Source organism: Tachypleus tridentatus, chromosome 7, assembly GCF_004210375.1.
Source record: "Tachypleus tridentatus isolate NWPU-2018 chromosome 7, ASM421037v1, whole genome shotgun sequence".
In the NCBI taxonomy this organism is placed as follows: Eukaryota; Metazoa; Arthropoda; class Merostomata; order Xiphosura; family Limulidae; genus Tachypleus; species Tachypleus tridentatus.
Window position 1 is genome coordinate 164,012,579 of NC_134831.1, and position 27,971 is coordinate 164,040,549.

At 33.0% G+C, this 27,971-nt stretch overlaps 2 protein-coding genes across 16 annotated transcripts; one reads left to right on the forward strand and one right to left on the reverse strand.

Annotated features, from left to right (window-relative positions):
* Positions 1–4,881: 4,881 nt before the first annotated feature.
* On the reverse strand, positions 4,882–10,645 carry LOC143257084 (uncharacterized). 5 transcript variants are annotated; one of them, XM_076515276.1, is made up of 4 exons: positions 10,511–10,645; positions 8,456–8,564; positions 5,642–6,248; positions 4,882–5,210 (listed from the first exon to the last, which is right to left on the reverse strand). In XM_076515276.1, the coding sequence occupies exons 1-4, from the start codon at positions 10,540–10,542 to the stop codon at positions 4,897–4,899; spliced, it is 1,062 nt and encodes a 353-aa protein (XP_076371391.1). In that variant the 5' UTR covers positions 10,543–10,645; the 3' UTR covers positions 4,882–4,896. The 5 variants fall into 5 exon arrangements, with proteins under 5 accessions (XP_076371391.1, XP_076371392.1, XP_076371394.1 ...); XM_076515277.1 differs by having other exon boundaries at positions 10,309–10,563; XM_076515279.1 differs by having other exon boundaries at positions 8,257–8,564; positions 10,511–10,562.
* LOC143257086 (E3 ubiquitin-protein ligase RNF170-like) lies at positions 10,636–27,734 on the forward strand. Of its 11 annotated transcripts, none has more exons than XM_076515290.1 (6): positions 10,636–10,801; positions 12,964–13,042; positions 14,233–14,484; positions 15,642–15,715; positions 18,543–18,665; positions 23,770–27,734. In XM_076515290.1, the coding sequence occupies exons 3-6, from the start codon at positions 14,388–14,390 to the stop codon at positions 24,049–24,051; spliced, it is 576 nt and encodes a 191-aa protein (XP_076371405.1). In that variant the 5' UTR covers positions 10,636–10,801; positions 12,964–13,042; positions 14,233–14,387; the 3' UTR covers positions 24,052–27,734. The 11 variants fall into 11 exon arrangements, with proteins under 11 accessions (XP_076371405.1, XP_076371406.1, XP_076371408.1 ...); XM_076515284.1 differs by lacking the exon at positions 12,964–13,042 and adding an exon at positions 12,811–12,865 and having other exon boundaries at positions 10,641–11,060; XM_076515293.1 differs by lacking the exon at positions 12,964–13,042 and having other exon boundaries at positions 10,639–11,128; positions 18,523–18,665.
* Positions 27,735–27,971: the final 237 nt, after the last annotated feature.

Genomic DNA, 27,971 nt, shown 5'->3' on the forward strand with positions numbered 1-27,971 from the left:
TTGGAACAATCTGTATAAATTGGAATAGAAAGGTTGTTCGAAAGATGTTCAGTAAATAAAAGACGGTACTTCCAATCGGGAGTATCTGCCTTTTTCAGATGACTTAAAGAAAAGTCACATTTCGGGGCTGTAATAAGCCATGGGGGCATGGGCTGACCAGTGGATTCTGCAATGTTTTCAAAGGACAGACCCAAGTGTGGTATAAAGGTCAGCTTACGTCAAAGATAAGTCCCAAGAACTTGGTCTCAGGGACCACTGGCAGCAAAACTTCACCGATACGGAGTTCAGGATCAGGGTGGATACCCCGTTGGCAGCAAAAGTGCATGCAAACGGTTTTCAAGAGTGAAATATTAAAGCCGTTTGCCATAGTCCACTTCAGTACACGATTGAGGGCAGTTTGTAGTTGCCACTCAATATATCTCGTGTTCGACGACTGACACGAGATGTGAAAGTCGTAAATATAGAGCCTATTTGCAACAGTGAGAGGGAGTTGTTCAGTGATGGCATTAATCTTTATACTGAAAAGTGTGACACTCAAAACACAGCCCTGAGGGGCCCCAAGTTCCTGTACAAAAGAACGGGAAAGTGTCGAACCCACACAAACTTGAAATCTCCCGTCAGGCAAAAAATTTTTAATAAGCGTAAATAAATGGCCACGTAACCTATATATAAGGAGGTCTCGCAAAATGCCATACCTCCATGTTGTGTCAAAAGCCTTCTCAATGTCAAAGAATAATGAAACAAGATGTTGGTGTTTGAGAAAGGCTTCTCTGATTGATGTTTCAAGTCGAATTAGGTGGTCCATGGTGGAATGTGGTCGTCAAAACCCACACTGGGTGGGTGAAAGGAGGTTGTTTGATTCGAGGAACCAAACAAGATGAGCATTAACCATCTTTTCTAAGGTCTTACAGAGACAGCTCATCAAAGCAATTGGATGGTAGTGAGAAGGAATCTTGGGATCTTTCCCAGGTTTAGAGAAAGGTAAAATAATAGCCTGGTGCCAGGCATCAGGAAAACATTCTCCTGCCAGATCCAGTTAAAAACAATTAGAAGAATATCAAAAGAACCAGAAGAGAGATAGAGCAGCATGTCATAGTGTACACCATCAGGTCCAACAGATGTACTGCATGACCGATGAAGGGCCATTTTCAGTTCCACCAGTGTAAAGAGACAATTATGGTAAAAAAGACAGTCAGTTCGAAAAGAAAGAGGGGAATGCTCTGCCCGAGTCTTGATGGCCAAGAAGGTGGAGAAACAAGCAGAAGTGCTAGATACTCAGCAAAAGCTTTCACCTAGAGTATCGGCGATGCTCCGGACATCAGCTACCTCTTGGCCATCAGAGAGTAAGATGGAGAGGGGGACAGAATTGTAGTGCCCAGTGACCTTTCAAATCCTGTCCCACATGGCCTTGGAACTGGTGGTAGAAGATATGCTAGTTGTGAACTTAATCCAAGATTCCTTCTGGCTTTGACGTCTTACCCACCTAGCATGTGCACGGGCCCATTGGAAAGCGATGCGGTTTGAAAGTGTAAGATATCTACAGAAAGTATCCAAGACCTGTTTTTGAGCCTTCCATTCCAAGTGGCAAGCAGGATTCCACCACGAACTAGGATATTGTGGAAAACGTGTCGAGGTTTTAGGAATACACTAAGCAGCTGCTTGTATAATACAGTCAGTTACCACTGCCACACAGTCGTGTATTGATGGCTGATTCATGATGGCAGGATCAAGTTCTGCGAGAGCAGTGAAAGATGACCAGTCTGCCTGATCCAACTTTCACCGGGGCATCAACCACGGGCCAGTCTCTTTCAAAAGTATAGGAAAATGATAATTCCTTAGTGGATTAGTGTCAACCCTCATGAAATATGGGAAAATAATGAAGGGGAGCAAACTAAGAGATCAATAGTGGTAAAGTACTGACTAGGTGCGTGAAAATAAGTGGAAGAACCAGTATTGAAAAGAGAAAGATTGTGATCAGAGAGCATACGCTCCACAGAGCAACCCCTCCTATCAGTAACAGTAGTTCCCCAGAGAGGATGATGTCCATTAAAGTCCCCCAGGATTAGAAATGAAGACGGCAACTGTTCACCAAGACCATCAAAGTCTAATTGATCATATGTCTCTCCAGGGGACAGGTAGAGCGAACAAACAGTGATGGTATTACACAAGGAAACACGGATGACTACAGCCTCCAAGGGTGTGTTGAGTGACAAAGACAGGGTGGGCACATGCTGATCAAACAATAGTGCCACCCCTCCATGTACTCGTCCATCACACAGCCTGTCATTTCTGTACAGAGAAAACTGTCTAATGGTGACTGTATCAGCAAATTTTAGAATGTTTCTTGTATCAGGATGGTAGGAAGCAATCAGTGTTTTGATATCATCCAGATTGGAACGTAAACCTCGACAGTTCCATTGTATCAAGGTGGCCATTTTTAACAACGGGTAGGTGAAGTGGCTGCAGAACCCTTCTGTTATCAACCACGTCTTTTTTCCTTACTGTCCTTAGTTGGAGGAGGTCTATCGACCTCCATGGATCCTGCCCTGGGTCGATTGGGCAGGTCTTGGAAGGGGATTCCAGTGACTAAGGATGCAAACGAATGATTGTTTTGCATCTTGGGGTGGGAGAAAAAGACATATCAGAAGAAATGCCTGTATCTGAAACTGAAGGATGTGGATCTTGAGGTTTGTTGGAATGTTTAGGAGGAATAGAGATAGGTGTGGAAGTCGATTCATTGACCTTTTTAACCACGGAGGTCAAAAGGCTTTTCATTTGTTTTGAAAACGATTCTCTTGGAGGCACAGAAAGATCTGTCTGCACTCCCACTGTAGTTGTGGAACGAAGTGCAGCAGCATATGTCCGAGATGAAGTCCGAGATGAATTGTCAAGTCTCAAGATAAGTAACGTTATGAGTCGTTTGCAAACGCTGCACCTCTTTCCTCCAACCAATTAGGGCAAGAACAAAAATAGGAAGGGTGTGAACCATTGCAGTTGACACAATGTGGGTCCATGTGACACTCATAGGCATCGTTGACCTTGCCACCACAACGAGCACATGTCAGGGAACCAAGACACAACATCTTAAAGTGGCCGAACCTCTGACATTGGAAACATCGGAGAGGATTTGGAATGTACAGCCATACCCTACAAATTCGATAACCTGCCTCGATGGTGGCAGGTGCACGTGGTGATGTAAAAGTCAAAACGAGGGTATTTGTTGGCAGTGTAACTCCATCTTTGCGAGTGGAGATACACCTCACTGCAGAAACTCCTTGAGCGGAGAGACCAGCGAAAATCTCTGACTCTGGAACATTCTTCAAGTCCCTCTCAACAATAACTCCTTGTGATGAATTCACGCATGAGGGGTAACCTCAATAGGTACATCCCCAATTGCCTTTGAATTCAAGAGGAGTTCACTGTGTTGGGATGTGGATGTTTCAACCAATATGTCTCCAGATCGAAGCTTCTTTACTGACTTTGAAAAGCCAGCAAGTCCCTCCAGTCCTTTCCAAATACAAAAGGGGGACAATTGCCCTGAAGGTTTTTCTGAAAGAGAATGTAGGATGATAAAATACAACTGGTGGTACAGATGTTGAAGATTGCTGATCAGAGTCTTCAAGACGGGTTGTTTACCTATTGATTGTTTTTTCACAATTTTATTTAAATTTTTTCTTGGAGGATCCATAGAAAAAAGGAAAATTTCGGTACCCACTGACCCCACTCACCATGGAGCCCTATGGGGGGACGCACTACAATGTCATACAAGGACATTGCAGCAACGCCAATTAGCACTATACCCAAACACCAGCATCAGACACAATGTCCACAACACCTGTTGAGAACTTCCAACACTGGTACTTGGTTGACTCTAGCCCAAGTGGACCAGCCGACTGACCCAATGGGGGCCACCCAAAGGCTGCCCGTCTACAGGAATTCAAGGCCAAAGTGGTGTGTTAGGGTTGGACCCCTCAACCACCAGGATCCTCATCTCCCCTTCACGGGTCGCCTTGCACGGTAAACACGTGGGTGGATGTTTAGATCCCAGAGGAGGTAAACTGAAAGAACAGAACCTTCCCTGGGAGGTCCCCTCACCACGTACAGGAATAGAAATACCATCAGTCTGTGAAACCGTTTTTAAAGGTGACGAAGTGTTAACCAAAGAAGTTAGCAGAAATACCAAATAGCACATTACAGTGTCGAGAAAAACAGTGAGGATTTTTTTATCAATGCAAATTCACCTGTTTTCACAAGACTGGTGGCTTGCAGTTCTCCCTGGCAAAACATGTAAATTCAAGACAAAAGAGACTATGTGGGTGCAGAAGTGAAGTATGGATTTGGGAGTCAGTCAACAACATCCACTACCAATTCTTGGGCTACACTATACCAATGAGCAGCAGCATTAACCACTACATTACAATGTTCCCATGGCTAAAAGGATGAACATATCCTGTCAGGTATTTTGTCAGGCATTCTTCTTTCCTTGTTAAGTTTTGTAAGTTTGAAAGAACAGATTAAAATATATCTCAAGTAATACTCAAGTATAAATCTAACTTCAAAACTGGATTGCCTCAAACTCTGAAGATGACAATCTTATCAAAACACCATACATTTTACATAAGGTTGGTTCCTTATTGTAATATTTCTTTTATTCCATATTAAAAAACTATTTCCCAAAGCTGAAGACATGTTTATTTTGATAACATATCAATCAATAATTCACCATTGATTTCACAATAGAAACTATTTTCCTTTTGATGAAACTGTCTACCTAATCAAACCACCACAACACACAAACTAATCAGTACAATGAAATCAACCTAGTAGCAGACATTAAAACTATACCTGAGTTTCAGTTATATTTAATCTTTACTTCTTTCTAGCCCTAAAAGATTACTAACCTGTTGGCCGTTGATAAGGTGGTTGGGGTGGTAAATGTCTCTTTCCCTGAACAGCCATTCCAATGTGATCTGGAATCTGTTGATTTCTAGCAAGAAACTTATAGGCCATGATCTGTGCCCGAAGTTGCTGCATTTGGCTTGGTGTAAGAGCTGAAGCCTTCTGACCAGATGGTCCTAAGGTTCCTTGTGTTAGAGATCCACTAGCAGGTATAGAACCAGGATCAGTGCCTGGACCTTGTGGTGGCCTCTGGGCACCTTCTTCCATGTGAGGTCCTGAAGGTCCATTTATTTGTCCTACATGTCCATAGCCTGTGATAAAATATTACCATTTAAAACATGAGAACATTTAACAATAAAAACATTTCTTAACTCCTATTTACAATAATTTTAAAATTACATCTCATATGCCACATACTGAAACTTTTTTTGTTTTGGCTATGGTCATTTCTTTTATTTATAATCATATTACACTTGATCAGTCAACTTAATCTACAAGATCCAAGATCCAAACAACATTGCAGATCTGCATCAATATTACCTACATTATGGCATACATTACACTAACAAAAGTATTAAATAAAAATATGACAGCAATTTAAACTTGAAAAAGAAACTTTCCCCCTTGGATCATTTGGTCTTTCAATATATTATATATCCAGTATCACACACAGCTTCAGTTACATTAAAAACAGCTACTAATATATTTATATATAAAGTTGCAAATTAATTTTGTATGGTACCTAGATGACCCTGCTGTGTTTGATCATTCATCCCTTGTACTGTTCCTGCACCAACTGGCTGCCCGGGTAAGCTCATCTGCTGGCCAGGAGGTAAATGTGGGTTTTGTTGTTGATATGGTGAAAGACCACCATAAGACTGAGGGTAACCATGTCCTGCTTGATGACTCTGAGATTGTGGTTGAGCAGTTTGCTGTTGAATCATTGACACAGACATAGGAGATGACTGAGAAGGGGACATGTGACCCATGACTGAATTATTTGGTGGGGCTGGAGGTCCCATACTGTGAGGTGATGAAGCAAGTTGGTTGGGTTGTATTGGACTGAGAACCTGTGGTGGTGGCCCTCCTCCCATTGGGTGAGGAGAAGCTGCCTGTTGAGGTTGAGGATTCATTACTGCGGCTTGCCCTTGAGGAGGATGAGGAGGTCCCATAATTGGACTTGGTGTTCCTGACCCATGGGAAGAAGGGCCCATAGATGGGCTTGGTCCTCGACCAGGAGAAGAGGGTATGCCAGGACTAGGAACAGCTTTTGCTCTATTAGCCATTGCCATTAACTGTGCATAACGAGGACGATCTTGTAATCCTTTTTCTTCCATACCATTGATAGTCTGGAATATTAAAACAAAACATTATGACCTTAAGAAAAGAAAAATCACATGATAAAAATATGCATCTCCTAAATACAAAAAATTAACAATTAAGTACAAAGTCTGTACTACAAAAGTTTCAACAATCAACTCTAACCTTTGGGATGGGCCCGTGTTAAGATTACTCTGCCAACACTAGCCAAATTTGTCTGTATCTTGCATCAAAAAATATATATCACTGCACTTAACAAAAAATATACATACATATCAAGTTTCAGGTTATATGCAGAAATACTTTACCACTTTATAAACTGGAGAGAGAAAAGAATGAATAAAACAAGCCAAAAATTGAAAAGTATGACAATACTCAAGTATTTGTAGCACACATGAAAAATTAGATTGAATGATAATGTACAAAAGTATTTGTTTAACAATGATATACAAACTTTTAATTGTTATACAGTGATGACCAATTCTTTTAAGTTCATTGAATTTAGGGATGTAAAAGTTCATGAGGTCAAACCACAAAAAAATTGTATCTATGGGCTTTCTGACAAAGAAGGAGGTGATGGTGAGCGGTTCTTTTATTTTATTGCTGGAAATCATAAAGCAATTTTTTTGTAGATCTCAAACATGTGGTTCAAGCTATTTCAGTTGAGAGTTAACTCTTTCACTCAATATGAATGCTTGTTATATGAAACCAGGTATACAGCTGTGCAGCTCGGTCCATTAGTTGGTTCTCTAGTAACAGCTTTTTTTTTTGGTACTGATTGTTGCTGGGCTGTGTGTGTGTGTGTGTGTGTAAAATATGGACAGGTGGTACATTTGCAGTGACTTCTTTCTCATTGGGTATGTGCAGTTTTCCCATTTTTATAATGACCTTGCTGTAAGTGAGAAAACATATGCATCACAAAAGTCATGAAATGGTGCCATTTCTGACACATTTCATCTTCTTATCTTAAATTACGAGCATGAGTAAACTTAAACTATACTTATATCCTGAATAATGGATAAAATTATTTAAGTGATTTAATTTAGTAGCTAATTTTTAGTACCTGTAACATTATTTAGACCATGTTTATTCAAAGATAGTGCTCCTATTAATCAACTAAGAAACCTCTTGGTTGAGAAAAAATACTTCTTCTAAAAACCCAAACAAATAATAAAGTCAAACGAATCAATGATTCCCTAACTAAGTTCAGCTTAGCATCATATCACAAGCATATCGGCTAAAATCTAAAACTAGAGAACTGCACAGACAAATCAACCACCCAATACAGATGAACTACCCAATTTGCTATTGGACATGGCACAATCAATCAAAAGAATCATTTTGTTACAATCTTGTTCTATACTTGTGTAATATAACAAGCTCAATAAATATACATTTAACAAGATTAAGAGCATTTTATTGACACACAAAAACAAGTTTCACTCAAACACTGCATGTGACATCTGCTGAGCTGCAAATCCAATCAGGTACCAACAAACTGGAATATATATAGTATTGTCTGAAGAAATAGTACTAATGGAAAAATTTGTATCTATATCTGTACTTAGGCATGTATATACAGTAGTTCAGCACAATAATTTACAATAATTAACTAATTAACAATAAACACCTTGTACATCCAATGCAATGTCACTGAACAACTACAGTATATAGTGCAGTTTAAGCTATCACAAAATATCTGCACAAACTTTAAGCAGGAAATCTGTAAAGTATTATTAAGAGAAATTATGTCCTTAATGTAATGATATGATAATATATGTAATGCTACTGTGTGAACAGCTGCTTACCTCTGAATGAAGAAATAATGTTAATGCCTCACAATCTGTGCATAACTGCTCATCCTTCACAGCTTTCACAACAAACTTACAAAAATTAGCTGCCTCCTGAATACATTATAAAGTGCCAGACTTATTTACCCCCCCCCCCACCTCCAAGCAAGTTACTATGCTTACATTCATGTTTTTCCTTCTATCTTACCAACTGAAAAAAAATAAAACTGTCTAATAGAAAACAAACCAGAAATGGCGTGCCAATCATAAACAGTCGGAACTGGCTTCAGATCACATTATGGATTTTCAGGATCTAAACACAAAACTAACTCCATATAAATCAGAGCAGTGATAACCTTCAACTAAGATTTTATTTTGGTATGGCTTAAATGATTTGTTGCATAAATAAAATTCATGCATCATTGATTATATAAAAATTCTCATACTCTTTGAAGCATATACAAACTGTCAGAAGGATAAACTTGTTGTTGGGGTGATGCCTGCATTTGACCACCCGATGGTGGTTGAATCATTCCATCATCTGAGGACATGGTCCTGATAATATAAAAGAAAAATTCACAACAGATTTGTAATTCTTTTTCTAGACAAGTTCAACAAAATATAAATAAAATCACAAATATATATGTAATTCACTCTTAAGTTCATATCATAAAGAACTGTTTTTAACAAGTCATTTCTATTCAGTGTGTCCACAAAGTGTCATAAGTCATGCAGATGTAATATAACCATTTAAATCTGATAGAAAGTTAATCGCAAAGTTAAGTTTGCTTATAAATACCTTTAGTGGCCAATGGAACAACTTATAACACTTCCTAACATAACTAAAATTGTTATTAATATGCGCTGAAGTGGTTTCTATTTCCTCTCCTAACACACTTTTTAAGCCACACTAGCCCATTGTTGTGTGTTTTATGTTTGCAGACATTCTAAGAACAAAAAGCAAGTAATACTATGTTATTGTAGTTAAAAGAAATGAGTGTAAATATTCATTTCTCATGTGTAATATAAACAGATCTATAAGATCACATATATAAAACAAAAACATTGGTATAAAAAGAATAGAATTATGAAAAATCAACAAATTAACATTCACCTACAACAAAGTACAACACTATTGACCAAAAATCTTTCTCTGTATCCTACCTACCATGATGATGAAGATACAAATTAGATTGCTATTCTCACTGTTATACTAATATTAAGACCATTAATACCATTAATATAATGGTATACTAAAATTAAAACACTGAGTCTCAACAATAAATTCATTATGGCAAAATTTTTTCTACCAAGTTCTCATTGTGTGAAAATGAGCCTTCTTTTTATCCTTGTTCCTTTTATTTTTATTAACCATTCAAATGGAAGGTTTTTCTTAAATCAGAGTGCATAATGGCTTGGGGTTCTGCAGGGGGCAATTGCCTTTCCCCAAAATAAGAAACTTCTTTAATTATTTATTCAGTGTATCTGTATTTTTGTCCACTCCACAATACCTTGCCCCTCCCTCTTTCCTAAAAAATGTCTGCTGATTCCCATGCATGAGGGAACAGAATTTCCTAATAGCCATAGCCAAATGATAAATGTTTATTAAATACATTTGAAAACCAAGAGCTCATCTAGGTTCAATATGAAAATTATAATTTTAAAAATTAAAAACACAAAGCTGTTTCAGAGTAACCTAAAACAAAATCTGTACTTATGGACTCTTACATTCACATTGTTCATCTTAATCAACAAAAACCATGAAATGCAAAAAACAAAATTCTTTAAAATACGTTTTTCACACTTGTTCCTTGGAAAACGAAAATTCATCACTTCTCTTTCTTACTTACCACAAACCTTTTAACTGAACACTTTATCTTATGAAACCAATTCTTAAATATTTCTAGATTTATTTTAATATGTGATTTAAAACGTACATATAACAAGTTTTCCTTTTTTAAATAATGCTGACCTTAGGATGCAAATACCCAATGTATAGAAACAAAAAAGTATTCATACTTTCAATTATATTTACATATTATACATTCGTCATTTACTCCAAATTAGTTGTAATTTAATGGTTTTTGCCTTTTAATAACATTAATATTATTTCTAGCAATAGTAACGAATTATAAATCACACGTCCTTAATTTCAACAATTCCTGATTTATCATATTAGCATATAGTTACGTATACAATTACAGTATTCAGTAATTAATTAATAATTATATTTGGTATTTACTGAAAATTCCTAAATACTTAAGTAACACGTACAACTGCCGAGTACTCTGTCACCTACGATTTAAGGCAGTGAAGTCCGATTCTGGTAGCAACTGCTACTAACAGTGACAGAAAAACATATACAGTAACACTTGGTGTGAATATAACAAGAAGGGCCAATGGCTTTTGCAGCTACATGTTTTTGAAATCATAATCTACGATTTTTCCTTCTAAAAACATACCACCCTCGTAAGGAAAAATCGTACTCTTATTAAACTTACGTCAAGAAATTATGTTCACAACTGCACCACATGCATATCTATCGTCCTCACTGTTCCAGACAATGACGTAAAACTAAGTATTAACACTCAGCGCATGCGCTAATACTATTTTTACAACCGCTTAATAAGTAGTTTACCTGTAAATTAAAATTTGACAATTATAACGGGACTGAAAACAAACCAAAAATAGTTTTCTTTTTGACCGGGTTTAAACAGAGAAGATTATTTTATTTTACTTACACAGTGGTCGGTGTTTTGAAACTGGAAATGTTCTTCTTCAAACCAGATGGGGTGAATGCAGTATATTTTAATGAGGTTTAAGAAAAGGCTGGATAAGTACAGAAATGATAAGAGCTGAAATTACGTGTATATTTGTTTGTTGTTGTTGTAGTTTTTAGGTTGGGTGTTTTAAGTTCAGTTAAGTAGTTAGGACAACTTAGATGAGTCAACAGGTCCTTTGTTATCCTTAAATTTTATGTTATTATTGCAAGCTGTATTTTCCATGTTTTAATTTAGACGTTAACCAGAGGGCGTATAACGTTAAGGTTAAGTAAGTTAATGCTATTTTATAAATATAAAAGGACGTTGAAATTAATTTCTACTAATGAATTTGATGAGGTATAGATATGTCAAATAATATAAATGAAAACATGTTTGTTAATTTTGATTCATAATTTTAGTATATAGTATCAGTATGAAGGAACGAAACTTCACGTCTGTAATCGTACCCATATAGTCACAACCTTAGTTAATGACTAACATTTTAATTTAAATTGATAATTGTTTAGTACTAAAAGTACTGAATGTATATCTAATTTTGTTCTTTACTAATGACTCTTTAACGTCGACTGCTTCTTTGCATATTCATTTATTTTAACTTAATTGTTAATTTGTTGTATTTTTTATATAAGTTTCATTATAGGAAAATTGTGACGTTTCAACTTTTTAGTAGGAACAATTTAATTTTGTGTTCCCCCAGTTTCTCTGAAATAAAGAATAATTATAGAGGATTTGGTTGAGGTATTCAAGAATGTTAAAGAAGTGAATATCAATTGATTATTCTCTTATGAGACATATGTAGTTATAGTAATAAAAAAATAGTTGTAATTGGAAACACTAATTTTGATCAGTTTTTGACTTTTGTGAGTCATAATACTAATAAATAAAGCTGGACAGCTTTGAATTAATCAAAAATAATGATGGAAAGTCATAATGGCATTATATTTATTACATGTATTTGTGATCATTATGTTTATAAATACTTTTTACAATTCTATCAACTTTATTACTAAAAACAAAGCACTGCCATGGTAAATTATGTATCATTTCCATACCTGCACCAAGATCCTTTCCTTTTGTTATGTTGTTGAATGAATACTTGTATATATTAAATGTGTGATCCAAGTAGTGGTAACTTAGGTGCATTATCTTCTACTTACTATAATTAGAAGGTCGGATGGCAAATGTATGGTAAACTTTTCTATTAATTCAAGGCATGGGTAGTACTTCAACATCCACATTACAGTCAGAAATGGCAAAATATTTAATGTCATCAGCAAAATATTAGTTATTCCTCCACAAAATCATTAATGTAAATAAGAAAAGAGCAAAATCCTGAGATCTTCATTACCTCTGAAGAACTTCATTGTTTGTTTTCTGTGGAATTTCATGCAAAGCTACACGAGGACTATCAGTGCTAGTCATCCGTAATTTAGAAGTGTAAGATTAGAAGGAAGGCAACTAGTTACTACACTCACTGACAACTCTTGAATTACTCTTTTACCAACAAATAGTGGGATTGACTGTCACATTATAATGTCCCCATGGCTGAAAGGGTGAGCATGTTTGGTGGGACAAGGATTTGAACCTGCAACCCTTAGGTTATGAGCCGAGCACCCTAACTACCTAGCCATCCTGGGCTAGCTCCATTGATAACAAGGATAAAGTTTGATTGAATTAAATTTTTCAACAAAAAAAAAACAAATGCAGCCATTATTATTAATTAATCACCTAGACTCCCATATACTTACTTAAATTTACTCTATCCACCACATCTAAAGGTAATCCATTTCAAAGGAAACAAGCATGTCATAAAAATAAAGGTTAACTTTAAATAACTGCTGGTCCTGCCATCATTTATACATGTATCTTCTAGGCCTACTGTTCTTAACATAAAGTATGATGATGCATCAACACTATCAGCTCTATTAACAACCTTAAATACACCTTATTCATATCCTCTCTAACCCTACTATTTTTAAGAGAGTAAACTTCAGAGATCTTAACCTTTCTGTTCGTAGTATCATCTCAGTAGCTCTCCTGTAGGACCCTTTCCAACAATTCAATGTCCTTAAGGTAAGAAATTTAAGACCTACACAATGAAATAACTTATTTTAACTTGTATTCAGTAATTCTGTATATTCATCCCATGATCATGTTTTCTTTACCACTAGCAACAGCACACTGTTTGGACAGCAGATTGATCTTAAGAAAGAATAAATGGCACTTAAATAATTAAAATGCAAGGTTTTGGTGAGTTGAGCAAATGAATGTGAGTGTGAAACATTTAATTATTTGGTTTTGCCAAGATCCTTCTCTTTAATAATACTGCTGAAGCTTTTTCCAATCAAAATTTATACCTTAAATTATGATAGTTCATATGTATTTATTAAAATTTATTTATTGGAGCAAACTTGCCAAGTAGCCAAAGTAACTTCCTCAAAAATATTAACAGATTTTTCCATTGGTGTGAGTCAGTGTTGGTTTTTCCTTAAACTGTTCTCTAAAGCTTTTATCAAACTCCAGTAATTTTTCCATTACAGATGTAAAACTAACTGGTCTGTAATTCCAGTAAATCTCACCTTGTTCATTGATCTACAAAACAGAAAAACTAACATATCTGATCTTTGACCTTCTTTACAAATATGGGGAAAATTTTGTCTGGTTCTAATACTCTGTTTTTCTCACCCAATCTTCTACTTTTTCCAATGAGATTAATATGTACAGTATTTAGATTAATATCCATATACTCTATACAACAGAGTGCTCAGAGTCAGGAATATTGTTAACATAGTCTCTTTTTGAAAGAATAAGTGAACATAAACATCCTTTAAGTGCCCAATCTCCAATTTTATTCAGTTGGACACACTTTCTTAAACAAAAAAACTTATTTTGTTATATTATCAGCCAGCTTTCTCATAAGGTGAATGTGACTTATTAATTTCTTCTCTAACCAGATCCATAACCTTCCTGTACTTTATGGTACTTATACTTTCTTTTTTTTTTCCTTACATTTTTAGTAAACCAGTTGTTATCTTTTGTTATTTTTGGAAACAATTCAGTCTTAAATTAAGAGTTTTTTTTTTTTTAATTTCCCAAAACTTGTTCCATGCCCCTTTTTAATTGATTATCCCCATTCATTAAAGGTGAAAGTCAGTTACATATTTTGTAAAATTTACACATTTGCTGGGTATATCCAGAAGAAAACAAAATCTGGTTTACATAAAAATGGTTGGTTGTAAGGAAACATTTTTAATGCATTTAAAATGTGAAGTTACTTTAACATTATGTTACAAATTGAAAACTTTTGATCTGCTATTTCCAACATATATGCATGTATAAAAAGTTAGATTGAGTTTTTAATATGAATTTCTAACCAAATCTATGTAAAATGCCTAAGTGTAGATACAAGATTTTACACCACTGTTTTCTTCAATCCATAGGTGGGTACATAAAATGAACTTAGAGTTTATGGAAGCTAAACTCACACCTTCAACCTGATACTCTAAAACTGTTCTCTCTATGCATGCATAGAATCTTGATTATTTCAAAAACACTGTGGTAGATCTTGGTCAGTTTAACATTCTCACAAACCATAATGGAAAATTCAGAGGATCTTGTGCTGCATCATTGTCCAATTTGTCTTAATGCACCAAAATATTCTGTGGAGACCAACTGTGGACACGTGTTTTGTGGTATGCAGGGTTTCTTGATTTGTTTGAGGGGAGGTAGTTCATTTCTTTTCACAACAAACTGTATGGTGATAAACATTTATTAGAGTATCTGTTAAAAATGTGGAGGATTTATGTGGTGTCATGAAAGTAAAGATGAATTGTTTTTCTAATGTGGAATTGTAAAATTGTAAGATTACAACCTTTTTGGCAAATGTAATTATGTATATGCAAATTATCATGTATATTTTCGGCTTTATTATTTGTTGAAAGCCAGTCAGTAATTAACTTAATTGTTTATGAAATTTTGTGTGTTAAATCATTAGAGTATCCTTTATCTTCCTTTCTCAAATACAAGCTTTTTGTTATTGTTTTTTTTTCTTTGTTGTGGGGAAACCTATTTATTTTTATTTTACATCTTTCATTATATTTTATGTGTATAAATAAAATGTATAATCTTTCAAAAGATTGGAAATATGAATTGTAGTCAGACAACAAACATTAGAATTTTCCAGGTGACATCAAGTATTTGATCCCTTTATGGAATCAGTCAGTCTAACAGATGTAATGGTGATTCTTCAATCAATATATATATCTAACAAATGATGTGCTTTCACAATCTAGCTCATAAGAAGTTTTATTAGTAGCGTAACTTTTAAGGAAACTTTAATATCAGTCTAGCAGTAGTTTATCAGGCAGGTGGCAGCATTGCCTATGTAGGGATGGTCAAGATTGTTCATCAAATAATGTTAAATATCTCCTCAACAGGTCAACAAAACTTTACAATACTTGAGAGCTTAGCAACTTATTTCTTACCATTCTTGTGTGCACTGTTAGTAGATCTCTGTCCAAAAATGTGATCCATTAGCCAACTATGTGACATTATATTTTCAATTAATATAATCCTTACCTATTCTGTAACACTAATTAATAGTATATACATCAGTAACAAGTTTTGTTAGTTTTATGTCATTGCTTATTGTAACAAGTTACATGTGTACACGTTTTGTTTAATCAAATGATATCATTTCTTGTCCTTAAAGTATGTGAATACCTTTTATATTTCTTCATGTATATTTTCTATACATCAATGTATTATTATTTTTAAGGTCTAACATAAATAATTATGGTTTTTTAAACTGTTTCCATTGTGAAGATTTTATATTTTTCCATTTTCAAAGCTCAGTGTTTACTTTTATGTTGGAAACATGGGAACTGGAGAAATGGAATAAATTGTCCTGTATGCAGGCAACAGGTGAGACTCGGTAAAAATGTCGGTTAACAAAGTATCTACAAAAATCAAAATTATTATAAACATATGTTCAATATAAGAAAATTAAAAAGACCATAATTACTATTACATTAAAAAGTTAATTTTTTTCTTCCATTAATATTACATTTTACTGTTAATAAACCCAAAATAATTTTAGTTGATTAGAAGTTTGTTATATTTATTTACTTGTTCATTCTTCAACAGTGTACTCACAATATTTATTATATACTAATTTGAAAAATAATTTTAATAAGAGGATGAATCACTAATTGATAATAATGTATTTTTTGTATAATCTGTTGGTAAGATATGTCTTCAGTCATAATTTTTTTGATAAAATATTCTAACAAAAGAAATGATTCTCTTGCAACAGGAACTAAATAATGCAACACAAGCTGTAATAGTTTAAAGACTAATGTTAAAAAAATAACCCAAAACATGATGCTGATTGAAGACGTTATTTAAGATATAATTAAATATTTATGTTGTAATGTAATAAATGGAGAAATGACCAATATTGGCTTGATACTGGCAGAAGAAGTAATTTAAGATATAAACAGTTTATTATTATTTAAATATTTATGTTCTAATAGATAAAGAAATGACCAATATTAGCTTGCTTTGTGTTCTATGAATTCTTAAGAAATTTAGAGTTTTCTATTTCATGATCTAGCAACTAGTCATGGAGTAACCTTATATTGTTTAATTACAATGACTGGTTGATTTAAATTTGAAAAGAATACAAATATTTTACAGAGATATCTGAAAATATGTTTGTTTCTCTCACATTCTATTAACTGGATAGTCTATTAAAGGCTTTGAATTAGAGAGTCAGAACTTATTTCAGACAAGAAGTAGATGAAGTAATATTTTTACATAACACATTTGAAACTCATAATTCTTTTAGGATGAATCTGAAAATATGCAGTTAAGCTTTTGTTAGACCTAAAAGCCTCATTTTACACCAAAGCAGAAACATTTCTGCTTTCTTTCAAAGTGAGTTTTCAGCTGTTTTCTCTTTAATTATTTTAATGGCTAACTTTTATTGGTAAAAAAATTATCTGTTCTTAATAGGGCACCAGATATGCTAGAATCTATTTATAGTATGGAAATATTTCATGGATTTGTATCTTGTAGAATTACAATGGTAACTCTAAATTCATTCTTTTTTCTGAATATATGCAAGTTTCACATAGCATGTAATTCAGAAAACTGTTAGGTTAGTCTTGTCATAAGTTACCTTTCTTGATTTGTTTTTCTCAACAGTAGATATACCTATTAATGACCAGGGAGGACATTGCTTGTTTGGCATATTCTGTAAGAATATCAATAGCAGTGTTCGTCAGTGGTTGTTTACATGATGTCTAGAAGTAACAACCACAGCTGTATTGTGATGAAAATGACCAGTCAAGTGGGTAGCAAATATTTCCCTGGGTAATGTGAGGTTTCTTGCTTGCTTCAGAACATGGTATTTAGTAAGTCTAACTGTAATACCTTGTAGGGAATGTTTTCTGCCAAACAAGATTTGGTGACAAGAACTACAAAATTATCCAAGAAAAACAATGATTTAGCATGTTTAGGCATCAAAACAAGTAAATACAGATGTAGTGTTTGTGTTTCATTCTAAAATAGAGGTTTTTATTTTGTGTGTCACTTTTTGTCCAATCTCCTTATTGCATTTAACACTGATTCAACTAGAAGAGATTATGCAAACCTCTCTGGTGTAGCTCTTGCATTCATTCTATTATATCTATGGTCAGTGGTACTGGGCAAGTGGTATGTGCATTTGCACCAGGTGGAAAGTTCTTGGGGGACTAATTGTGTAATATTCTTACAATGGCAGAAAAGTGGGGATAGGTAGCACAGTCAGCATTTGCACATGGCATTAAGAAATGTTGCACTAGCCCTATTGTACCACATGGTAAGCAAAAAGAGAAGTAGAATAGTGTTGTAACTTGTACAAGAAATAAAAATAAAAAACCTGCTACAACAAATGAGGCATTAAGCTCACACCTCTGGAAATCTTCATAGTATTTGAATAAAGCATGACTTTAGCTGGAATATATTTTGAATAGTATTTTTACTATTTTTACAGTGAAAAATTTTTCTAAAACATTTTAAAAATATATATTCAGTGGGCGTATAAAAATCACAATAATAAATTTACTGTTAAAAACCAAAAATGCTGATAATTCCATCAAATTTTGAATCCCTTTAAGATTGCTATTGTAAGAATTCTGTAATTGGGTTTTTCTTCAGAATTTCTGTAATTGGGCAATTCTTCAAAATCAGAGTAGCCAAAAAATGCAAGGGGGAAATATTGGAAAAACATAAGAATTGAAATATAGATGTTTCTGAGGTCTTTTATTTTATTACTTTGTATAAAATATGTTTTAAATTAAGTGCATAGATAAAGCAAATGATATTTTTCTAACATATATGAAATATTAAGTAGCTGAAAGCTTTGTTTCATGATGTATCCCTGCATTGTGTAGACTTATTATAACATTTAAGTGAGTTTATTGTTTCACATTTCTCTATGTATAGGTGCTCATGAATGGATTAACAAAACTCACTATTCTTGTCTCTTATCTAGTGAAACCACACTCAGCATAACAGGCCTAGAAAATTTTTTATTGGAAATGTAAAGTTTAAAGAATTATTTGTATTCAGTGAAAATGTCTGCAGGATGTAGTGTAAACATGATTTATTTTAATGTTTTTCTTTATTCTAGCTATATATTTCTGCAATAAGTCTAAAGGAAGTTTTAATTTTTTATTTATGTTGAGCATCTACATTCTTCCAAAAGGTGTCGGTACTGCTTTGTTGTTTTTCTGAAGAATGTAAAGGAAATGAATCTAAGGAAGAGAAAAAACAGATTCTTAATGAGATTAATAACTACAACAGACGATTTTGTGGAGCTCCTAGACCAGTAAGTTTCTTACTTTTAAGCTAATATCACAAGGCTGTTAAACTAAATTATTCCTTTTATTGAAGTAATTTTAACCATTAAATGTGAATCATTGTATTGAGATAGATGTTATTTTTTAATATCTATGGATGAAGTTTTTGGTAATGTTTAACAGTTAATATGAGACCTTGAATACATATCTTGTTTCAGCAGTATCCCTGCATTGTTTAGACTTATTATAACATTTAAGTGAGTTTATTGTTTCACATTTCTCTATGTATAGGTGCTCATGTTTCTTGAGACAAGTTAAGTGTTTATTTTTATTTCTGATCCTTCTATTAGTTACTATTTATTTCGGATATTTTTTCATCCTTGTCTTTATATATTTGATCTGCTTAACATTTGTTTCTTAGAATACCTCTAGGTGTTACCTTTAATTTACTTTAACAACACTTAAGTATAGTTTTTTTATCATTTTTAAAGCAAAACATCTCTAACATCTTTTTACATAACACTCTCATTTCTGGCCATGTTGCACGGAAGTGACGACACGCAACAGTACGCTGAAGCATATATAAAAACACTTCTTGAAAGCCATTCAGTTACACCAAGATCCCAGCTTACCCCTAAAGAAGAAAAGCCCACCTTTCAAAAGCACTTAGGTTATAGGGGTTTTATCTTATTATCTCTGTGCATATAAGTAACTAACTTATTTAACAATTATTTAATTGTGTAATAACTCAAACTGTTGCTCTCACCATTAATGAAAGATAATGATTTATTTATATGAGATATGTTTAAAGTTGGGAAAAATATTGCTAATTTTTTTCTGTTATTTTTTAAATATCTTGTAGTATTCTGTTGCTGTGTTATTTATTATTCCATGGCCATTTACTATTACTTAGGTAAGCATTCAATTCTGGAGATGGGAGTGTTTACTGCATAGTCACTTTGACAGGCATGCATGTGTAACATTAAGATGTCTTCAATTTATTTTTATATTAACATTAAAGGTCAGTATTTGTTAAGACTTTTAAACCAAAATAACACAAAAGAAGAACATGAATATAATGATAATCTCAGAAAAGACTGCTTGAGATCATGAGTAAACGTACTAAGAAGGATGGACACTATTTTCTCAGAGTGACATGGGATCATTATGTACAGCCATGGCTCTAAAGCAGATCTCAACATGTTCTTGTTTTGTGAGCTGGATGAACTTGAATGTCGTTATTCATTATATAGGTAATTTCATAACTTGTATAATTCATGAGAGATCAGGTGATGCTGTGAAGTTGGTATTGATAAAAATAGTTCATTCTTTTTGTATAAATAGTTTATATTTCAGTGAGCTTCATTAGAGTAAATAGTTTACTTTTGACCAATTACAACTCCTAATTTTGAACTAAAATGCTGCAAAATTGGCTAGAAAAAAGTTTCTTCACACATATATAGTTTTAGGGTCAACTGAGTTCTTTTTATTGTGTCATTTATTTCTTTGAAGTGTGTCGTAGGTTATTTTTATAACCAACTAGTCTAAACTTATTCAACTTATCCCCTTGTCTACTCCAAAAATGCTTCCATGAGAAACCTGCATTATGGTTTTCATCTTTCTACCCCTCTTGTCATCTAACCCATAGTTACATCACTTCACCAAGCATGTACTAGGTGAAGAAAACATAAAAGTTCTAAAAACTATGGGTTTTTTTTCTAAAGATAGTGTTCTTGGCTATGGGGCCCTTATTCTAGAGAGTGAATTTGTTACATTTTCTTAGGACATTAGATAAAAAGTGGCTTACACTAGTTATCAACATCTTGGTAGGGTGATAGTTTTTATTGTGTCTGTCAAATCCTTTGTGCTCTTGAGGTGTGAGCTGGTGTTTGTTTAATCACTGAATCAGTATAGTTAACAATTATTTCATATGATACTGTGGCCAACCAAGACACATAACTTTGTGATTGTTATCTCAACTTATTCTTTCATGTCTCATCAAAACTGTTTTTAGTTAAACAATGTAATTCAGATTTTGTTTCAATCCTGAATAGCTCTTGAAATAATTCTCAAGTCATAAGCAGTTGAGATGTTTGAAGCAAAATGAAATTTCAGAATGAAAAGGCTAATGATACTTAACATAAACAGCATTGTTTATTCATAACAGAAGGAGGGGACACAGACAAATGTTTTGGTCTACTACAGATTTCAAATTAAAAGAATTGCATCAGTTCTAAGTAAACAAAAATACATTGCTGAAATAACAATAATTTAGCCAGAAATAAGTTTTATAAGTACATGTCCTGTTCCTTCACTATGTTGTTATACAGAGAAGATACAGGGATTACTCAATTTATTTTGTGTTTTTATGGAAATTATGTTCATTGGCTCTAATTAGTATATGGCATTTGGTTTTGTTAATATAAGAGGCCTTACAGCCTTCACACATATAATGATACACAAACCTTGAACAAAGAGAAAATGGAAAATCTTTAGTATGGACAAAATTCTGGATGTCTGATGTGGGTTTAATAAAACTAATCCAAAATGATCTTAATTTGAGGTTCACCAAAATCGTATTACATAAAACTTTAGATATACAACTAAAATGATTATTCTGCATTTGGTGTTTCACATAATATAAGTATTTGCATAAATATGCACATTTTTAACATGCATTATAATCACTGTGCATACCAAGTATGCATACTATTCAACAATGCATATACAAATTATAAATGTGTGTATTTGTTAGTTCAGAGGAAACAAAATCTGTATTGATAATAGACACAAATCATGGAAATAATTCTCACAATAAACTGATTGATTTATTACACTTTAATTTTAAATTAAATTTTACAGTTTCTTTGCATTCTCACATTGAGACCTACTATGGTAACAAATGTATCTGTTTGGTGTGTCCTTCCAAACAGTATTAAATAGACATGATTTGGGAAAACTACAGTTTACTGCAGGAAGGGGGGAGTAGCAAATCAGGCTTCTATGTCATTTGTGAATTCCTTTCTACTGTACTTACAAGTTTCAGTGAGAAAATAAAATTTCACAAATGAGTTGTTTCCAGTTGTGAATGAATTATTGGAATTTCTGTTTATCTGTTTAATTTTGTCATTCAGTGTTGACTATACTGGCTATTTGTGCATCATTAACTAAGAATGTGGAACTGGGGCTAACCAAAGCTTACTGAGTAATTAGTGGGTAAGATGGTCACAAATATGAAATATTTATAGTAGCAAGGGCAAATAACTGACAAAACTGCATTCTTATCAGTATAATTTGAACATTATACTTAATTAGATACATTTTTAGTACTTCTCAAAGTAGATGGCTTGCTTTTGTCAGCAGTTAATATACTAGTATTAGAGGAAATAGTTCTAAAGGCAGTATGAGGTTTGTAACATCATTCTTACAAAGAATTACAGTGTTTTGTCATAGAAGGTGATAGTCAAGTCGCTGTCTTGTTGTTTTCCTGAGTTAATACAGTTGTTGTTTGACACATTCAGGTAAACAAAGAAAGTGAGCATATTGTCATTGCAGCAGGATGCAAATCATTAGGTTTGGAGTTTTGTATGCTGAGCTATACCTGCCATAAGATTTAGTAAAATAAATCTTTTTCAAAGCCATTAACAGATTTAATGAACAATATCATGGGATATTTTACCAGACTTTCTTACTCCCTTTTTCTATTCTGCAGATCTTGAAATTGAAACCAATAACCTTGTTCCTTACTCTTTCAGTTGTGGGTGTGTGATGATACAATATTACTGTCAATCCCACTACTTATTAATAAAGAATAGCCTAAGAGTTGGAGGAGAGTGTTGTTGAATAGCTACCTTCTATCTAGTGTATCACTTCAAAATTATGGATTGATAGTAAAGGTAGCAAAATGTTAACAAACAAACAAGCAAACTTTCATCAAGTCCTCACTTTCAGTGAGGATTAGTCAATGTTGCTTATTCTTCATAGCAAATCTTACTCCACGCCAACTACACTAAAGAATTGGATTGTACTTCTGGTCAGTCTATCTTCTCTTTCATGATGTACCTACACAATATTGAGGTCAATTTCCTGTTCCTTCTTGTCAAGTTTTTCTTTTCACAATCTCTAACTTCTGAGTCTTGGTAACAGTTAGAGGATACCTTAAAAGCTGACATATTGTTGTCTCTTCATATTTTAATTTCTGTTAGCCACTTGTGGCTATTCTCTGAACTAAATTAAATACATAGCAGGTGAGTTGTTCTTTATTACCTGCTAGTTTACTACTTCGACCTACACTTGTGATGATGTTTACAGGTACAGAAAATAATATTCCTACCATTTTTTTATGCCACTATTTTGTTCTCATTATTTGCTTCACAATTAAACTTCTACACATGCACCTTTCTCTATGAATCAAAAAGGTCTAAAGTTAAGTAGTATCCAAATGAGAAGAATGTATTCTTTATTGTTGTCCTTAGGTTCAGTCTTCATTTAAGGCTGACCCATTCCACTTATTCTTCCTTACATCCAGTCCTTTGATTATTTCTGGTTCTGGATTGTAAACTTTCTCTGCTTTTCCAAGTCTTAATAATGGTGTAAGATTTTACCTTTCTGCATTGTAACCTTTATTTTCTTCAACAATCTCAATTCTCCTTATTTCCCTCCTCCATTTCAATGCAAGTACTCTGGTTATCAGTAAGAGTACCTGTTGTGAATTTTGGGTTTTTAGGATCAAAGTGAAATTCAAATAGGTACTTATTTCTGAAGTATCCACCTATCTCTTCTTAAATGGGTGTTTCATGGTTTTTCCATCATAACTCTAATTGAAATGTGAAACATAGTTGGAAAGTAGACCTATTGTAAGTTCTACTGACGTATGCTCAGTAAGTCATGTGAAAGTTTTGAGAGTTGAGAATTCTGAGTAGGTCGATACAAGCAGAACATTGAGAATTTTAAGTCACATGATTGTTAATAACACAAGAAAAACTCAACAGAGAAAGGCTTTCAGTATAAGAAATAAGTACTTGTTTGAAATTCATTTTAATCCTAAAAATGTATAACGTATTTTAGCTATAAAGTCAATGTACAGATCTCGTATTTTGAGAACTAATAATGTTATTCATTCTTTTTTTGTAGTGGTCAGAATACATTTCGGACTTGCCAGTACTTCTACGTCACATGCTGTCAGAATTCTTTTCTGTTGGAAGTTTCATGTACACATTTCGTCTTCAGGTTGTCCTTTGCTTTATGGCTGCCATCATGTATCTAGTTTCACCTTTAGATATGATTCCTGAGGCTTTATTTGGAATATTTGGACTAATAGATGACCTGTTTATAGTATTCCTACTTTCTGTGTACATCACCATCATATACCGTCGGTTTCTGGCCACTCGTTGGGAGGATGAAATAAGTGATTGACAAGTACTTAACTGTATTATTCATCATTATGAACTTGTGTTTGTTTGTGAGATCACATTGCACAGACATATCAAAATAGGGTTAACTAAAACCCAACTCCCTTTGAAATTTATGGTGATTATCTGCAAATGGAAGAAACAGTAATATTTCTTCTGATTGTTTAAACATTATTGGCAGACAATAACCAAGAATGCTTGAATAGATTGTAATGTCTAAGAAAAAAACAATGCTTATGCAGTTTGAAAGTTATGTTTAATTAATTTGAAACTGCTATACTAGAAAAAAATAATTTATGATTGTAGCCTACTATAATAATATATTGTTAATATACCAAAATAATAGTCATACTAAATCAGCAGGAGCCCAAAGATTATTTCCTATGAAATGTAATGTTTACAATATGTTAGGTTTTATTGTTCTATAATTTAAAATCTTTATTCAATAGTTACTGTTTTGAAACTGAAAAAAGAAATGTAATGTAAGTGGGATTTGTTTGACCCCCATATACTACTATATTATTTTTATACCTTCACTGTTTAACTCCAGTTACCTCTAACTTTTTCAAACATATGTATAATTCAGTTGTTTTATTTTGTTTTTTCAAAGATGATGCTGTAAGAGGAAAGATTAAATCATTTCTGCTAAACTTTAGAAAACAGAATATTAGTTTTAAAATAAAGATCATAAATTCTCATATACCACAGCTCGTAATTAAAATATACTTCTGATTTTAATTAAACCCAAGAGTAAGCCTAGCTACCCAAATCAGATTTGTTTACATTGAAACAGCTATATTTATTTTTACTGTAAACAGTAATTTTTTTTTATATTTTGTCATTAAGTACTTTAAGTAGTGGTATTGTGATTTTCAAGAAATAGGTTTTCAACACCAAAAAAGTACTTTCAAAGTGGCATATTAGCGTAATTATATAATAATTTTTCTACGTATAGTTTGAGGGGTGTGTTACACAGATGAGCTTTTGTCTATGCTAATATGCTACCACATTTATCTATGTTTATTTGCTTAATGAGATACAGTCTGTGACTCCTGAAGTGCTGAACTATTTCTGCTTGTGAAATGCAAGATATTCTAAATGGTGGCAACAATAAAGCAGTGGGCAGATCATACACAGCCCATTGTCTATTATAAATATTATTAATAAACTAAAAGTAGCACATACATTTAAATGTATTCTTTTCTTTTCTTCCTTTTAATTTGACATTTTATATACATTGGTTTATCATTTGAATAGCCAAAAGTAGTAATTAGTATAGTATCAATATAATTGTGAATTTACTAGCTGTTAATATTAGCATTATCAGCTTATTAAACAAACAAAACTGGTTTACTTTTTCAATTTTACTTAAAATGCAGTTTATGTATTTTGCTCAGTGGGTTTTGCATTCTTCTTCACTGAAAACACCCTAACCCACATACCTTGATTTGTGTGGCACTGATTTTACCACATTCAGTATTTTTGTAGCTTTTTGGTTTTTTTACATTCTCAATTATTCTTTATTTTGTGAAACACTAGTAACACCAGTCGTAACTTGCTCTAACAAGCTATTACTATTTGGAAGCTGTTTTCAATTGGTGTTTTCTTTTTAACTTTAGCAGTACTTGTTAACCATGGCAGAGCAGCTTGTAGAATGATTCCGAGTTCAGTTTTTTTTTCAAGTATAAACATTTAGCTCAAAGTTAAGTCATGTATTGACTAATATGAGATCTAATTACTTTTGGACTCAGGAGGTCAAATCCTTTTGCTTGATGTATTTGACCATGACCAAGATCTTGTAGATTAATTTACTGTAATCTTGCCTAAAAGAATTTTAATTTGAGGGCAGGTTGGTAGAGATTCTGATGAGTAATAAAACTTGTTATACCTATGCCACACGCTTGGTATTGCTAGTGTGCAAAAATATAGCTAATAAGAAGGGGGTGAAGGTATCATAGATTAATTTACTCCTATCCTGCCTAAAATAATTTCAAGTGCCATGGTTATTGAGGATCTCTTGTTTATGGTTGTGATGGGATAAAATGTCATTTATGTTTATGTAAATCCTATATTAGACACATATACATTATATATTTATTAAATGTGGATTTTGTTTTAATTAAAATTCCCTTATTTATTATTGGTAACCTAAAATTATACTGTTTTTGTTCGACATAATTTGTAAAGTGTGTAAATATATATATATACACACACACACTAAATATATATTTTTTAATATAATCAGTAATATTTTTGTAAATCATTAACAAGAAATTTAATGGTTACAGTATCTTTTCATAACTTCAAAAGTACTGTAACCTGATGGCATCTGAAAATAGAAAATGGATTTTGAATTCCAAAGCTAAGATGGAGCAGACTAGATCATGGATGTTTGGAAAATGATGGAATGTTTTTAATGTAGAATGAAATACTGTTGTATTAACATGTAGTAGATGATAGTTTCAAAAATATTAAGCTTTACAGGTATATTTATACTTAGTGAATCTAGTTAACTGAGGTTTATGTGTTTTTTTTCATATTTTATGGTGCATAATGGAAGAATCTAGACAGTTTGGAAATAAAGTTAGAAAAAATTGTCTTTACTCTCTGGGTAATGATTTTAAATAAAGCTTTTTATATTTGCAAATATTTTTTTACTGAGGCTTCATCATGGCTTGTAATACATGAATTGTCAGATACATCTTACAGAAAATGAACAGTTCTTGTACTGCTATTAACTAACCTTGATGAAGGCTCAATAACGAATGTTTGCAAATGAACGTTTTTTAATCATTATCTGAAGAGAGAAGAAGAAAAACTTTTATAACTTAGCAAACTAAAAGTTTGAACCATGAAAAGGCTAAAAATTATTGTCCTCACTAATACATGTGTAGATTCATTCAACTTTCTAATCATATGACCTAGGTTAGAAAAATGGCTTCTGGAGTTGTGTGAATTTTTAACAGTATCATTTTTTATATCAGAAAATATAAAACAATCTCACCTTTCCTTGTAGAGTTGTACTTTGTGTTGTGTGTTTTTTTTTTTTTAGTTTTCGTTTTGTTGTGAGGTAGGATGCTTGGAAAAATAAATGTCTGAAAACTGATTTCTTAATAAGAATCTTAGTTTAAAAGCTTGACATCATTTGGAAAGGTTAAGAACCCATGATAACTGAATTATACCAAAATGTTGTTCAAAGTTTGTGGTGTTCAAATTGCTGAAGAAATACCCAAACAGAACAATACAAAAAACAAACAACTAAAGTATATATTTTGTGTAAACTTTCTATATTAATTTACCCAAATATTTGTTTTTTAGCAAAAATCCTGTTTTCCCTGAATGCCCTTACAATGTATTCTGTGAAATGAATTTGAGTTTTTACAGCTTATCTTTAGAAACTGCTTTACTACCTTATTGCCTAGTTACAATAACGGGAAACTGTTGGAAGTTAATGTACTACAAATCCATTCCATCTCAGGGGTTTCAAGCATTGGTGTCACAAGAGAAAGAATTATAATCAACCAGTTGTGCCCTATTAATAATTTTATTATTAACTTAACTATATTGCAAATTTCACTAGCAAGATATTTTTTGTAAATATTTTTAGAACTTTTTTAATATTTAGAGAAATATGATTCATTTGTAGCTTGTACATTTTCCTCAGTAATAAAACAGTAAGATTTCTTATTTTTCTAGTGTCTGTATTGAAGTGGTATACATTGTCAAGTCCTCTGAGACATGAGGATCTCAAAGCATGTTGATGAAATTCTTTGTTAATGTTCATTTCTATAAATATGTACATTCAATACCTTTAAACAAAACACTGAAAGAAAGATAAAACTGAAATAAGAGATTGATACAAATTGTAACAGTGTAGACAGGTAGAATATTTTTTCTACCTAAATGACTAGAAGGCAGTTGAAT

What these genes read in the sequence shown, in the direction of transcription:
- LOC143257084 (XM_076515276.1), bottom strand. Translation starts at nt 10,542, where the DNA reads ATGTGGTGCAGTTGTGAACATAATTTCTTGAC. An exon ending in TGTGAACATAATTTCTTGAC is followed by an intron (nt 8,565 to 10,510) that starts GTAAGTTTAATA and finishes TTATATTATCAG; the next exon opens with GACCATGTCCTCAGATGATG. An exon ending in AACACAGCAGGGTCATCTAG is followed by an intron (nt 5,211 to 5,641) that starts GTACCATACAAA and finishes ATTTTATCACAG; the next exon opens with GCTATGGACATGTAGGACAA.
- LOC143257086 (XM_076515290.1), top strand. Translation starts at nt 14,388, where the DNA reads ATGGAAAATTCAGAGGATCTTGTGCTGCATCATTGTCCAATTTGTCTT. An exon ending in CTGTGGACACGTGTTTTGTG is followed by an intron (nt 14,485 to 15,641) that starts GTATGCAGGGTT and finishes CCATTTTCAAAG; the next exon opens with CTCAGTGTTTACTTTTATGT. An exon ending in TTTGTGGAGCTCCTAGACCA is followed by an intron (nt 18,666 to 23,769) that starts GTAAGTTTCTTA and finishes CTTTTTTTGTAG; the next exon opens with TGGTCAGAATACATTTCGGA.